Here is a 15,208-nt window from a genome sequence, read left to right on the forward strand (position 1 = left end):
CATTTGTGAAGCTACACACCCGCACACACAAAGTTTGTATTACTGAAATAATTTTAATTTGATTAACTAATTTTAATACATTTAACGTATATAACATATTTAAGAACTTAAAATCACTCATATATTCTTGTAAAATTTCTCCCTCCACATGTAATTGCATAAGTTTCTTATACACACAACTTTTAAATTTTAGCTAATTATTGTTATTATTATCATATAGAGAATAAATCATTTCATACATAAATGTAAATGTTATACATTTATTTTTCATATATTTTATTTTTTGGGATTTAATCATTTATAAAATTAGTTTATATATATATATATATGAGAACCAGTCTAATAAAGACGTTTTTAGATAAAAATTTTACTAACATTTTTATATTAGTTGTTGAATTTGAATTCAATGGTTATAAAGTAACATTATATAGTAAACAATATTCATCAAATATAGTAAACAATATTTATCAAATATTATAAATAATGCTGAGTAAGATGCATAGTAAAAAAAAAAAAGATCAATCCCATCGCAACCGTTCAATCATCCTCTCAATATTAAACTTTAATCACAGTAGTCCAAATTGATTTGTACCTCCAAATTTTTTTTTAAAATCAACCCAATCTACTCTTCCCTTACCAACCCAGTATAACCCTTTTTAACTGTTGTAGTTAATGTTCGCCCCTCTCTTCACCAATGTCTCTATCTTTCTTTTCCATTTTCTCACTTTCTTCAGAAGAGAATGTATAACACATAGATATATATATACACTATTTGTATATTTATATCCATAATAAAGATATTTAAAAGATGGTGCCCAATATCTTTTAACAATTCAATTTAATGATTAACCAATCGATAATTATAAAACATATTTACAAAATTCTCATGTTTTTCAAGAGAATGTATATGGAAAAAGGAATTTGGTGGATATATATATATATACATAAAATATTAATGGGTAAATATTTCCATTATATTCATATTGAAACATAATTATTGTAAATCTTAAGAAATCACTAATGTTTTTTGTTTAGTAAATAAAAAATGTCAAAATTAATATATTTTTTTATGGGTCATTAAACGAGTTTGTGGGTTGATCCGTGATTGATCTGAATTTTTTGGGTCTATTAATAAATCAATCCCTTTAACCCCAAACCCAGAGGGCCAGAGTTAGACAGGTCAGGCTACATCTTGAGACCTCTGCCTACAATTCAAGTGTTTTTGGGGGGTTGGAGAACAATCATAAATTTTATAGCGACAAGCTAAGTTAGAAATACTCAGATATTTTACATCAAATTTATTAAATTTGTTTGTGTGTCTTTAATAAACATTTATAACCTAGACTTGAATTAACATTTTCAAATATTAAAAAATATTCTAGCATCATTTGTTTGTTTTGTTTTAATTAATGTTCGTATATCCATCCTACCCATTATTCTATTTTGACTGGAAGAAATCACCATCTAAATAAACAAACTAATAAAAGAGACTCTACTCCCAAGTCCCAAGTGAGCGATCAAGAGTTCTATGTGTGTACTAATATTACAATTAAAAAGGATACAAATACTAACAAATTTTGCAGCTATGTATATGAACTAGATCTCATATTTATTCAAAAACTAGATCTCATACGTATCTGATGGGCATTCCTGCTTCATATCATCCATCAAACTGAATCCATTGAGTGCTGCTCAGCTGATGAGCATGGTCAATTTACCCAAATGAGATTTCTAACAAATCACATCTCAACATTAAGGTATTCATTATCAGATATTCTATTTTTGTTGCTATTAATTAGTTGTCGTATAATATACATTATACAATAATAATGATGACGATGATCTCGCTTAAGGAATTTCAGTGACGTAAAAGTGTAAAATTTATATATAACTGTAATAGTAGTTGGGTCTGTTACCTGTGGAAAGGAAAACTGAGGCTTCTATGCACTACAAAAATGTCTCCCTGATCAACCGGGCAAGCACTCTAGAAGATAACCGGCTCATCACTTCAGGGAGAAATTTTGCAGAGATGCCAGGCAAGACTGGGAGAAGCTCTTGGACAATGTAGACTATGTTTACATCCTGCAACAATACCACAGTGCATGTGAGTCTTTTAATATTTAATATTCTTGCTAATGATCAATCAATCACTTTAAAAAGAGAACATGTTCGGTCAGAAATTATGCATTTCTAACTTTTAAAAAAAATTAAAAGAAGCTAGAAAATTAAGGTCCTAATTTTCACAAGATTTCAATTTTTTTGGGGAGGTCTAGAATTATTAGAATAAAATCATCATTAGTTACATGCGGTGGAAACGGAGGGTTACAAGGCCAACTGGTTACAATTATGCATTGACAATGGTTCGTTATTCACTAAGAAGAAGATACAATCATTATGGTTGGAATTGGCATGTCATATTTCGGGTGAAAAAGAAAGACATTATTAACTTTTAAGCATTTAAAAAAAATAAAATAATGCAAACTAAAGAAGTATGGAAACTATTGTTGCATTTTGAAAAATGGATAATTGACATTTGACATATACCTGATTCAATGATGATGTAGTTTCAGATGTTAAAAATTTTACTACTTTTTCAACGTTGCTCAGAATAACTTTATCCTCCTCAGTTATGGTAGGTAGCAACGCCGCACGTCTGAGAGGAACCATACTGAAAACTGGTGCTGAGTTTCGTATACCCAAGGCTGTCGCTATCTGCACCAATTGTTCTCTTGAAATAGCATCTATTGCCTTAACAATCTACATTGCACAAAAAAGGTACACAAGCTTGATGAATATTCTCAACAAGACTAAAATACAATTTGCATCAAATTACACTGAACATAAAAGAAATCTTTTTGAAAGAATATAACTCAACGTAGTATCATTTATATACCTCATCTAATAGAAATTCACGGAAGAAGTTCCCTTTGTCAGAGAGGAGAAATGCCAGTGCTGCTCTCGTCTTAATTGGCTGCTGAGGCTGAGAAATTATAGATGGAAAGCCCGAAGCTAAAAAGCTGGTTTGTATAACTCCAAGCTCAGCCATATTTCCATTCAGGTCCTCCCCGCCTCCACTTTTAGCTGCAGTTATGAAATTCTCAAAGGCTTGCATGACATCAATGAATCTTTCAGCGTCAAATACTCCTGATTTCCCATATATAGTATACCGCAATGCATTTCTCAGCCTTGGGGATTCATCAGTTAGAAGTCGCTGAAAATGAGAAAGGAACATATTAGCAAATGCACTCATTGGGCTGTGGGAAAAGAGTTAAGTATTAGAAGGATTTGGTACAATATCATGCAGTGTACTGGTTAATTTATTGATATTCAGATGTGGATGCAATATAACTATATAAGGCACCTGCTGATCAGAAAATTATCACGTATGTACTGGAAGAACATTGCAATACAGCTCCTTTAAAGAAAAGAACATTTGAAATTGCCAAACCAAGATGCCTGAAATGATGAGCTACTTATTGTTTATATTCTTCAGCGAAATTAAATATAAAGTCATCCCGTTCATACATTCTTTATGCAGTCCATGTGACTTTCTTATTATTCTCAAAAAATTTTACTTATAAGATATTTCTTCAACAACAAGAAGCCATTAGTCCTAACTATTTAGGGTCGGCTACTTATAAGATATTTATAAACCACAAAATACATATGCCAAGTAATTCTCACATTAGCAAATAAATATCACCTTCAACTTGTACGCATAATGGCTTTTGGATTTCATGGTTCATGCAATTTCTAACAAGATATTCGTAAAAATAAATTATTTTTAAAAGAATCAATGTTTCAATAGATATTCAGATTTATAAAGGAAGAGACAATATAGTTAAACAAAAGCCATACAGAAGGCACTTGGAGAAAAATCAGACATAAAATTACTCACCTGTGCGATGTATGGATATGCTTCATCCACAATAGCAAAATCAGGATTTCCAACCAATGCTATGCCTTCTAATACACCAATAGCTCTGATGATCAAAGCAAAATAAGGGGGTATCCGAAATGGATAATCAAATGTTATTTGGGCCAAATCAGAAGCTAACTCCTGAAAATTAATATTTTTTGCACCCCCTCCTTCAAGGGCCTGATCAAACACTTTAGCCAAGACAGGCAAGATCGGATCCAAATTAACCCCTTCAGGAATGAAATCAAGCTTGACAAAGTCCTTAACTATAGCTTTATAATCACGGTGGATAAGATGAGCAATCGCCTCTATCATTCCGTACTTTTGATCATCAGTCAACCTTGTCACAAGACCTGAAGCACAATTAATGTATTAGACAACTAGCCAGAAAGAGAAGTGAAAAAAGACATTCAACACTGAAGCAACAATTCACAGCGCTGTTTCCCAAGTAAATGAGTGGCATGAAGCTAGTTTGAGAGAAGCATTACCAAAATCTAGTATAGCCAGTTTCCCATCAGGGGTACGTATCATATTTCCAGGATGAGGGTCAGCATGGAAGAAGCCAGTATCCAGTAGCTGTAATTCAATCATAACTTGATGAAATTCAGGATGTCAAAGAAATTGCAATATGTGCCGGTGATGTAAATAAATTCCGCTACAAAAAGCATCACAGAAAATTTAACCCAGATGACGGGGCCAAAAAACCCAAAGCAAAGAAATTACAAACTAAACCATGCAAGATCCAAAGCAAGGCCCGTTGGATAGATCTAGCCAAGGCAGAATGGCAGTAAGAGAAATAACTTGAACCACAGGCATATGTGCACACTCAAACGAAGACACAACTGTGGAGCTTAAGCTTCAATTGAATTCTTAAAATAACTTGAAAAAAACCAGAAACAACATTGCAACAAGTAGTGCAGCGCAAAGCAAGTGTTAAGAACTTATGAAATAGTAGGCAAGCCTAACACGCAAAGCTGTAGGTAAGAGTGTTTTGAATTTCTCAAAGAAGTTAAATTTAGCAATAAATGATGATGACAGCTTGCATTGAAGTGTGACACACGGGACAACTAAAGGATTAGGAACTTTGTTACAAATTGAAATATGTAGAAACAATTTGAAGGTTCAGAACCACCCAACTCATCAAAAGCAATGCATCATTCGGGCATGTTTTAACAATTAGAAAAAGTTTTCAACAATGTCAAAGACCTCTGAACCAGGGAAAAGGCACATCACAAAGGGCTTAACCTCAGTATATCATTTTGATGCATAATGGGTGACACAAAGTTCACTTCAGATGGGGAATAAAACCTTATGCAGAATGTCAAAAGAAGGAGAATGATTGTATGTAACTTGGGATTTGCAAAATGCCTTTAATATACGAAGTACTTTGTCATGATACCTGTTTTAGGTAGCATATGACACCAACGTTGACCAATTCGCCAACATCACTTTCTGTACTTTGTGATAATTTTTCTCCATCAATCCATTGTGTTGTAAGGACTTTTCTTGATGTATATTTGTGGTAAGTCTTTGGTATGACAACCTGAAATATCAGAATGCAGAATGAAGTCCACGTTAACAATATTTTTAAGTAATTTCAGGTAAAGAGAATGACTAGAATTCAAGCTTATAGTATTTTCATGATTCTTCAAGTGCAGGGAAAAAACAGTATTTCATCAGCTGCATTGGTCATGGACCTTGACACAAGAAGGAGCTGACAAGAGATCAAATTATCTAATGAACAGGATGATATGACCTATTTATCACAGAATGTCGTAGGTGTAGGATTTGAGATGGAGGACTGAGTTTAGAAATTGCTCATTGAAGTTCTTGGCATGAACATTTTGTTCCAGTTTGTCATCAACAATTCAATAGGCCATAGTACATTCATGGTCAAGAGAATGCCATTAACCTGAGGAAGGTCTTCTCTCATCATTTCAGCAAAGAGAGTTCCATTTTCTCCTTCATTCACATAATCAAGCTCCTCAAAAAAGCGAGCAGCCCATTCATCTACCAATCCAACAACATCAACGGAGATCTGATAGGTTAAAAGAAATAATTATGACAATTGAAAACAGCTGCTCCCACTTGTCCAGAACAAATAAATGACCAGTTACCTGCGGAAACCTTCGCAACACCAATCCTAGTTTTCGGATAATGAATAGATCAATAGTAACTGTCTCGAGTACGAATGGCCTTTGCACTTTGACAGCAACTAACTCGCCAGTTTCTTTTAGGCGTCCCTTGTATACTTGCCCCAGAGATGCTGCATAACAAACCTTACATCATTGTGATTCAAAATATTTGGCAATTGCATCTAATCTAACATGCCCATGACATTTAATTTTCTATCAAAGAAAATAAGAATTGAGTTATTATGCCATATTCCCAAGCAAAAGACACTGAACAATGTTAAGAAAGAAGCAGTCCATGAGTATCAAACTACCAGCAGCAATCGGGGAGGAAGTAAGCTCAGAGTAGACTTCATGCCATGGCTGACCAAGTTCTTCTTTGATAAGGGCCATTGCTATATCATCTGGAAAAGAAGGAACCTTGAAACATAAACAATAAAAATAAAAATTAGTAAAGCACTGGGTGTAATGAATAAAATAAAAATATTATTGAATATAGAGACAAAAAAATGCGAAAAATGCGAAAATAGTACTTAAGGTGATAGATTATAATTAGGAATTGAAGTGCAAAAGTATTTCTGATGTACAAGCAAGTTTAAATCAAGTTTGTATCCCACAACTTGTACTGTTGATATCATTCAGTAATCCTGCAAGTTTGGTAATGCCTACATCATTTTCATTTAATATGGACCATTCCAAGTAACATGAGGACCTTCTTCCACTGTCATCTCATGATAAGCTATTTGTTTAATATTGTTTAGATTCATCTAAAGTCTATGGTTTACAGACTTAATCTTAACATTATTGTGATTTCTAGCTTTTAACTTATGTCTTTACAAGACAGCTGATAAAATTCTTGCAGTCTATTCTGCTGAATGCATTATATATCTATGAGGCGACCAAATCACCTTATCGCAGAGCTTTTGTAGTTCAGTCATTGCTGCAGGAGATAAGATATCAGGACGAATGCTCAATGCTTGCCCAAGTTTTATATAAGCTGGACCCAAAGATGTCACGATCTCCCTCAATTCAATGGCCCTTGCAACTTCATTCTGGCAAACAAAGGCAGACATCCAATAGAATTAGATAAAACCCTTGTAAGTAAGTTCTTAATCCTCAACTTACCACACAGCTACTTTCCTGCTAGAACACGGCAGATTTTCGATGTTATAACTATTTTAGACGCAAGGTATACTAGTTGCAGAAGCAGCAGAGATGTTTTTTCTTTCTCTATATTTGAGCAACAAAACAATAGAAGTGCAGAAAAGAGAAAGAAAACAGACTTGATAATTCCATAGGATAATCAAAGCAAAAACTCTCTTTAATTAGGAACTGATAAAATTCCCCAAGTAGAATTCCACATGAAACTCAACAGCATTTATCAACCTAATAGGTACAATAATTTGAATACCACAATGAATGAAACTCGAGATAATTATATACTTCACTTTCCATAATAATCAAGACAAAAGCACAGAGTGGTCATAAACAATGTAAACCAGATTTATCACCTAAATTAACTTCATCAAATTAACCATTGTATAAACAAAACCAATGGAAAAATTAAACAGCTGCGAATCCAACAGTGACAAAGAATCAATAGTAGGAGAATATAAACAGCATGAATTAAACCACATCTGTCCAAAATATTACCTCTTTAATCTTCTTGTTTATCAGATCGGCGGCCAAATGGGAAAGAAACCCACCAGCAACAGAGAGCAACTGTATAATACGTGTTGCAACAGCTCTTGGACGCTTTCCCCAGTATCCTGAAATGATATCAGGGTCATAGATTAAGGGCAGTGTCTCACTGCTCTCCTTTGCTTGTACCTGAACAACCAAGCAAGCATAAATCATAAGAATACATAAGAATAAACACTAAATTCTTCCAAGATTCTCATCAGAAACAAGAATTCAGCTAAATCAGAAAAGGCATATCAAGAGATCGACCTCAACAAGACGGAGTTGGACATTCTCATCCGCAAACTGGGAATCCCTGAGGTTCTGCCCACGAAGCCCTCGCATTAACGTCGCCAGCTGCTCATCCTCCTCCATTTGCGCCCGAACCCGCCTGATCTCCTCCGATACATTCCCGAACCTCTAAAACACATTAAAACACAAAGAAAAATCAATTCAAAAAAGGTTAGTCATAGATTGAAGAACTTTTCCTTAGTTTCATCTCAGATCAATTACATTCGTAGTTCCATTGGAGTTCGGAGACGAATTGGCTCGAGGTGAAAGTCCACCATTAGCGGGCTTCGGCTCAGTAGAGACAGCGAAAAATCGGAATCTCCGAGGCTTGAAGCGCACGACGGGCGTTCGACGGCGACCAGTGCTTCTAGTGGTAGTGACATCTAGGTGGAGAGGCTTGACGCCAGAGCACAGGAACTGAGAGGCGGCCGCCATGGCTCACGGACCAAAGCTCCCGCACTATTCCCTCTCGCTCGCCAATCGCCGACCGAAGCAGAAGCTCGTCGTGCAGAGCGTTTACTCCCGGAGACCGACAACGAAAGATGGAGAAACGTGGCCTTTGTTCTAGTGAAGCGATGGTCTGTTGTCTACGCGGAGCTTAATTGTTAAATAGTTCAGCCAAGCATTGACAGACAGCAAATGCAACAAAAACACTGGATATGATTCTGGTAAGTTGTTCCGAAGGAACACTGAACCAAGCAACGCTTAGCCTAGAGTTGGTAGAGTGACACGTGGAGAGTTACAATTGGTTGCTAGTGACCCGCCTTCCACCGCTTTTCCCGCCAGTAATTTTATGAGATTGTGGAGGAGACACGTGGCGACATCTGAGCGGTTGTGTTGGGGATGGATGGGCCCTTTTCAACGGAATCAGGCCTTGGATCGAGCTTCGGGCAAAAGAAACCATATCCTCGTTTTGAACCACTCGTTGGTGTCTGAGCAACAGAGCTCCTTCGCGGCGGTGCTCCATGGCACTCGTTCTCGGCGTCTCCTCCTCCATCGCCGCCGTCTCCGTCCGATCGCCTTCTTTCTTGCCGATCTCTTGTGTGGATAGGAAGAGCTCCGGGTCCGTCGAGCTGAGGGACGATTGGAGGAAGCGGTCGAAGCCGATTCCTCCCGGCGGGATATACCCCGCCAAGGAGCATTGCAGGTCGGAGTGCCTTCTTTTTGTCATCGTCCCTTCTGTGAATGATAAATTTTCGTTGTCTTGCTTTGCTTCGTGCAGTAGGTGCGGCTTGTGCGATACTTACTACATCGCTCATGTGAGAAACGCCTGCGCTTTCTTGGGAGATGGGATGTCGAGAATTGAGGTAACAATGATCAGACGATCTAATAGTGCAGTTGATATTATGAATTTTTTAGACGTTTTCTTTTGTTGTCTTTGAGTAATTGAGGTATTTCATCAATAAATTGGTTTTGTGGATACTCTCGCTTCACATTGTTGATTGTTTTTTTATGCCATCTCTTGAAGTACTACGTTTTGTGTGATGATTTTTCATGGCAGGCTTTGGAACCAGTTGTCCATGGCCGAGGAAGAAATGCTGATTTGCAGGACATGTACTTCGGTGTCCATGAGGAGTTGTTGTATGCTAGAAAGATTAAGCCGGTTGAAGGTGTTGTGTAACTATACTTGTTAAGTAGAAGAGCAGTTAGTTGTTGTTTTAGTTTATAATTCCTAAAATTGCATTTGAATTATCCTTCAATTTTGACTTTGGCCTGGTGTTAGCATAACTTGATATGACAAATCAAAGATAAATAAGTTCTCAGGAAATCTTTCCCAATATTTTTAATACTTAATAGCTTCTTGATTGTTTTGCTATCTCTAGGTGCTCAGTGGACTGGAATTGTAACCACTATTGCGGTAGAAATGCTGAAGGCAAATTTAGTAGAAGCTGTCGTTTGTGTGCAAAGGTGAATTTCGCAGAGTAGAACTAGATAATATGTTCACTCAGTGCTGACATTTATGTCACCAGAGTATTTTTGGAATATTTGATTGCATTGTTGTTCAGTGTAAAGTGTAAACACCTTCAAGCTGCAGGTAGTTGTTTAGGGACCTTGTATTATTGTAGCCTCCTGGGATTGCACCAAATCCATTTGTCTTCTGCAAACTGGAGCAAACTTGACTTTTTTTTTTTTGGAAAAAGCTTCATCAAAGATTCTTTGTATTGATATTTACTTTTGTGCAAATTTGCAGTGATCCTAATGACAGACTCTCCCCTCGACCTGTTTTAGCCAGGTATGCCATGTGCTTTCAAGATGCTAGTTCTGCAATCAGACTAGGTGCATGGAACAATGTAGCTTACTTATACATGTCCTTTGACTTGGTATGCTATGCTTTCCTTGATAGCAGCTTGGATAAGATATAAAGAATGTTGTAACTTGGTGTTTGAACTACTAATTGGATATTCGTGCAACAGGACACCAGATGAAGTTTTTGCAGCGAAAGGTGTTAAACCAACATTGTCTCCTAACTTAGACACCCTTGCCTTAGTTGAGGTTGGTCGTCTTGATTTCTTGTCTAAGTACTTTTAAATTTTAATAAACTGTTATGTTCATGACGTCATTATTCCATTTCAAATGTTCATATTATCACAGAATAAGTTGAAAAATGATATTTGGTTACAGTTTTGCATCAGTTAAGAGAGCTAATAGTCCGGCAAGCTTTTAAATGACCCAAAAATTTTTTGCTTGAAAATCCTAAAAAATTCTGAGATTTAGAAAAAAAAAATGTAAATAATGAATTGTAATTCAAATATTTTTTTTATTAGTAGTAAATTACCTATCCTTTCCAGTAAGCTTGTACACCCCAGGAAGCACACCAGCAAGCTCACAAGGAGGTGCACTAGCTTGCCGAGGCTTTGTGTGAGCTTGCATGAGCTCACCGAGGAAAATAAGATTGCATCTACTGATCTCGTATGAGTTGGAGAAGAAGATTAAAAAGGAGGGGAGGTTCGGTGAAACAAGAAATTTGTGACTAATCATAAATTTTTTAGAAAGAAAAGGATCAAATGGAGGTTCAAAAAGTTAGTGGGATTTTTGAAATTTGCCCATGACCTTGGAGTCATTTTCCCTGCATTTAAACTAAGCAGAGGTTTGTTCTTGTGAAATACATTTTTGTATGTGTTGTCGTTTGTTTTTGTTTGATTTTAGGCTTAACACATTTCTGTGCACACAGATGGTTCGACAGATTTTAAAAAACCACGAGTGGGTGACATTCAGTACTTGGTTTATTTAAAACTTTGATGTTAGAAATATAGAAAATATCCTACCTTTCTGAGATTTTTGTGCAAGCATGTAGATATGTTATTGGAATTATGTGATTAAGAAATAGGGTCCCTATATATTTATATGCTTAATTTTATATTTTAGCCTGCATATTTTGCCATTCATCATAAACATCTGATTTTAAACCTCTAAATAAATCACAAGAATACTTTTTTGCAAATTCATTTTTGCCGAGTATCAGTGGGTTTAAGTCATATTTCAAAGCTAAGACATTGTTATTTATTTTCTAACAGGCAGCAGGAGTAAAGCGTCTTCTCTTTTGTGGTGTTGGTTGCCAAGTTGAAGGTATCATGAAATTTTCTTTTATGTTTTTTCTTTACTGTCCCGCCTTGTGATAACGTGCCACTAATTGAAATGCAGAGTGATTTCTTATGCTGCAGCATTAAGATCCATTGAAAAGCATCTGGGCTTAGAAAAGCTCTATGTGCTTGGCACCAACTGTGGTAAGTGTCAGTTAACTTTTCTTCTTCTTTGCCTTATTAGTTTTTGAATGTGATCATGATTGACTTTTCCTTAGGATGAGGCAGTACTAGTTCGAATGCCTCAATCTTTTAGGTTGATAACTTGATATCCTACATTCCTACTGTAGTTTTATTTGAATTTTCAACTTAATTTTCGTTTTCCTTCTTTAGTGGATAATGGAACACGTGAAGGGCTTGAAAAGTTCTTGAAGTCAGCTAGCAATGATCCTGATACAGTTTTACACTACGAATTTATGCAGGATTACAAGGTTCGCCATCATTTAAATGCTTGTAAAAGGAAACTTGCCACTGCTGACAACTTGAATCCATTTTATAATTATTGTGTTGTGCTTAGGTATGGGACTATTAGGTTGGCCAAACCTTAAAGCTAAAGCCCCAAGGTTACGCCACAAGGGTTTTTTGTTTTTTGAGTTTCAATTATTTAAATAAATATATTTAATAATTAATTTATAAAAAATATTATTATATAAAAATAATAACATTATTGATTTTAATCATTATTAATTTAGTAAATGTTTAGTCAAAAGTATCTCTTTAAAGACAATTTCAATCTTCAATACGTTTATCGCCATTATTCTATCACCAACCTAACAGCCTTTGGCTATGTTGCATTCATTGCTAGATTTCTATCTTAGTACAAAACCTTAGCCTTAGAGTATGATCGTGTCATTTTTAAATGATCCTACATTTTTGAACCTCGTAGATAACGTGTTAGGATCTTTGATTTTTGTGGGCCAATAGTTTTGTACTACTTCCGTCAGAAAGATATGATGATACCTAGCTTGTAGTAGTTTTCACAATGATTAACTATGCCTCAAATCCCAATGTGTTTGATCTACACATTCACGCTCTAACAGGTTCACTTGAAGCATTTGGATGGGCATATTGAAGAGGTGAAAATTTTTTCATTTTGGTCCCATTATTTTTTCTTATTACTCTCACGCATCATCTTTATTATCCATTTTAAATTTTTTATTGAGCCAGGTTCCTTATTTTTCCCTGCCAGCAAATGAATTAGTAGATGTTATTGCACCGTCTTGTTACAGGTAATTTTCCTTTGCTTTTTTTGCATGCACAACTACTCTTAGTTGTTGAATTAGCTTTTCCATTAATCAACATTCAAACTACTTCCATCCATGTTCAATTCATAATGTATTAAGCATGCCTTCGCAAAAAGGATCATCTAACTCAGGAGAAAGACGTGCTTAAATATCTCCATTGCCTCTACAAACGCGCTGGTTACTCTTTCTTGGTTCTGTCAAAATTGTAGTTTTGTGAATAACATCTCCATGAAGAAGTAAATGGTTACATTAATCCTGTTCCTTGTTTTAACACGATGTTGAATTGAAACATTATTTTCATGCCAAATTCTATGCTTTTTATAAGCTGAAAAATTGTTAATGTTTACGAGCTGTACCTGACATTGTTTGTTGCTATTCCTGCAGCTGTTTCGACTACACAAATGCACTAGCGGTGAGTTCACCTTTTAGCTATCATTCTAATGGAAACGCATAGAGCATCTTTTGCCTTGTACATTGATTGAGTTTGTAGTGCGAACTTTGGATCTTATCTTTTGCCATTCCAGCTATCAAGTTCCATGCATCACAAAAAACAGGGGCCAAAAGAAAAAAGGAAAAAATTCCTGTGTGATATTTCATCCATGACTTAAATTGAAGAGATGTTCATACAAAGCTTTTATAACTGGAGTTACTGAACAGTAGAATGTAGTGATCTTTGTAATTTTTGTTCCTTTGGTCATATGAATCAAAAGTAAGCTCAATTCCCAATTGCCACCAGTTCTGATTTTCAGTATCTTTTACACATCATCGTGTGCAAAAAATGCAGGATCTGGTTGTAGGTTATATGGGTGTGCCAAAGTATGAAGGACTAAGCATGACACAACACCCACAATATATTACCATCAGGTAGTATTTGAGTATGATGGAGGTTCAATTCACAACGTTAATGTAATATTTGATATTATCTTCATTTTGTATCTTAAATTAACTACAAATTTGGAGAGCCACCATTTACTAATTCAATTAGTCAAATCAATTAAGAGCAACATGCTTATGTTTTGGTGTTCATTGGATGTTTCTACAAGGCTCTTTTTTATTGTGGAGAAATATAATGTTTGCCTGCCATTTTCTTTGTATTTCTGGAAGTTTAGCTGACATTTGAAGCTTTGAATGACAGGAATGAGCGTGGAAGGGAAATGTTCAGTTTAGTAGAGAACCTTTTAGAGATCACTCCCACAACCAGCAGTGTATGTGACTTAACTTTTGTATTAACTGTGAGAACCGCTTGACACTTGAATATTTCTCATGATGTCACAGGGTAACAGACAACCATTTGTTATGGAGACAGTCAAAGCCGATGATAAAGCAAAGGCTGGTAAAATAACTCTCCTATGATACTCTCTTTGTGAATTCATTGAATAATTTTTTTTTTCATGTTGCTGCTACAATGGCAATGGTCACTTTGCATTGTTCTACATGGAGTATGAACTGGTCAGTTTGACATGCCATTTCTGCAATCTACTGCTGTTTCAGGGAAAGGTCCTTCTCAGCCAGCTCCTAGATTTATCGGCAACTTGATTGCATATATCCTAAACTTGGTGAGTGTAGCTTTGTTAGAGACAACAGATTGGCATCATTCTGAAACTATTTTCCTCATCATAATAAATTTACTGCAGATCGGTCCAAAAGGCCTGGAATTTGCACGCTATTCTTTAGATTACCACACCATAAGGAACTACTTATATGTAATGCGAAAATGGGGAAAGACCAGGTACTAATCCCTTACCTAAGATTTCATCCATAATTATTCCTCATCTGTGAACTTAAATGGTTCATATTTGGTGCTTCCAGAGCTGACAGGCACATTCCCTCTTATGCAAAGAAAATTGTGGAATCATACAATGAGAGCGGAGTGGTAGATCAAATGCTTTCACAAAAGTGATCCAATATCTGACCTGGAGGTAATCTTGCTCAACTTCAGTGCTTCAGTTTTGTCTGCTTGGTAGCAACGTTAGCTAGCCCCTTTGCCTACAACATCACTACATAGCAAACTAGCTTGTGGATCAATTTTTAATTCCAGTTTGATATATTATGTGTTTGAGCATGCAAATTAGCCATAGGAGACTTGGGTACACTGGTTAGACGAGCCCCGGTGCTGCTTGTATGCTACTTTTGGTTTGTTTTGGATCTGTTGTTGTATGTAATTTCTTGAATACTCATGTTTGAGTGTAATGTAATGTGTAGTTTGTACTTTGTTTGATGAACATGATTGGGCATTTGCATACATTAGAAATATTTTTCCAAATAACTCTTAGAATTATGAAATTTCAGAACAATCTGATAATATAGGAAGAAGGGGTTGATTTCTTTTTCCTGATTTGTGGTAGTGCATTAATATGGAAC

The 15,208-nt window shown here is 35.7% G+C and overlaps 2 protein-coding genes across 4 annotated transcripts; one reads left to right on the forward strand and one right to left on the reverse strand.

Moving 5' to 3' along the window:
• Positions 1 to 1,615: 1,615 nt before the first annotated feature.
• Positions 1,616 to 8,565, reverse strand: LOC120272325 (uncharacterized protein sll0005). 3 transcript variants are annotated; one of them, XM_039279134.1, is made up of 14 exons: positions 8,245 to 8,565; positions 8,002 to 8,151; positions 7,705 to 7,881; positions 6,960 to 7,103; positions 6,366 to 6,471; positions 6,037 to 6,185; positions 5,832 to 5,957; positions 5,319 to 5,462; positions 4,408 to 4,495; positions 3,899 to 4,272; positions 2,894 to 3,211; positions 2,545 to 2,757; positions 1,917 to 2,082; positions 1,616 to 1,696 (listed from the first exon to the last, which is right to left on the reverse strand). In XM_039279134.1, the coding sequence occupies exons 1-13, from the start codon at positions 8,455 to 8,457 to the stop codon at positions 1,948 to 1,950; spliced, it is 2,337 nt and encodes a 778-aa protein (XP_039135068.1). In that variant the 5' UTR covers positions 8,458 to 8,565; the 3' UTR covers positions 1,616 to 1,696; positions 1,917 to 1,947. The 3 variants fall into 3 exon arrangements, with proteins under 3 accessions (XP_039135068.1, XP_039135069.1, XP_039135067.1); XM_039279135.1 differs by lacking the exon at positions 1,616 to 1,696 and adding an exon at positions 1,713 to 1,731; XM_039279133.1 differs by lacking the exon at positions 1,616 to 1,696 and having other exon boundaries at positions 1,761 to 2,082.
• A 352-nt stretch (positions 8,566 to 8,917) lies between these two features.
• On the forward strand, positions 8,918 to 15,065 carry LOC120272092 (7-hydroxymethyl chlorophyll a reductase, chloroplastic). Its single transcript, XM_039278834.1, has 18 exons — positions 8,918 to 9,169; positions 9,245 to 9,329; positions 9,524 to 9,632; positions 9,846 to 9,930; positions 10,214 to 10,255; positions 10,437 to 10,515; positions 11,538 to 11,589; positions 11,685 to 11,747; positions 11,937 to 12,034; positions 12,644 to 12,679; positions 12,771 to 12,832; positions 13,232 to 13,259; positions 13,632 to 13,711; positions 13,983 to 14,052; positions 14,123 to 14,180; positions 14,339 to 14,403; positions 14,482 to 14,576; positions 14,657 to 15,065. Exons 1-18 carry the CDS (start codon positions 8,988 to 8,990, stop codon positions 14,745 to 14,747), a joined length of 1,380 nt encoding a protein of 459 aa, XP_039134768.1. The 5' UTR covers positions 8,918 to 8,987; the 3' UTR covers positions 14,748 to 15,065.
• Positions 15,066 to 15,208: the final 143 nt, after the last annotated feature.

Source organism: Dioscorea cayenensis, chromosome 11 (assembly GCF_009730915.1).
Source record: "Dioscorea cayenensis subsp. rotundata cultivar TDr96_F1 chromosome 11, TDr96_F1_v2_PseudoChromosome.rev07_lg8_w22 25.fasta, whole genome shotgun sequence".
NCBI classification, from domain to species: Eukaryota; Viridiplantae; Streptophyta; class Magnoliopsida; order Dioscoreales; family Dioscoreaceae; genus Dioscorea; species Dioscorea cayenensis.

Excerpts from the sequence above, each read along its gene's own strand:
- LOC120272325 (XM_039279134.1), bottom strand. The coding sequence starts at position 8,457 with ATGGCGGCCGCCTCTCAGTTCCTGTGCTCTGGCGTCAAGCCTCTCCAC. Across the intron at positions 7,104-7,704 it reads TAAACAAGAAGATTAAAGAG|AATGAAGTTGCAAGGGCCAT; the intron begins GTAATATTTTGG and ends TTTGTTTGCCAG. Across the intron at positions 3,212-3,898 it reads CATATCCATACATCGCACAG|CGACTTCTAACTGATGAATC; the intron begins GTGAGTAATTTT and ends TCTCATTTTCAG.
- LOC120272092 (XM_039278834.1), top strand. The coding sequence starts at position 8,988 with ATGGCACTCGTTCTCGGCGTCTCCTCCTCCATCGCCGCCGTCTCCGTC. Across the intron at positions 9,931-10,213 it reads GCTGTCGTTTGTGTGCAAAG|TGATCCTAATGACAGACTCT; the intron begins GTGAATTTCGCA and ends GCAAATTTGCAG. Across the intron at positions 13,260-13,631 it reads ACTACACAAATGCACTAGCG|GATCTGGTTGTAGGTTATAT; the intron begins GTGAGTTCACCT and ends CAAAAAATGCAG.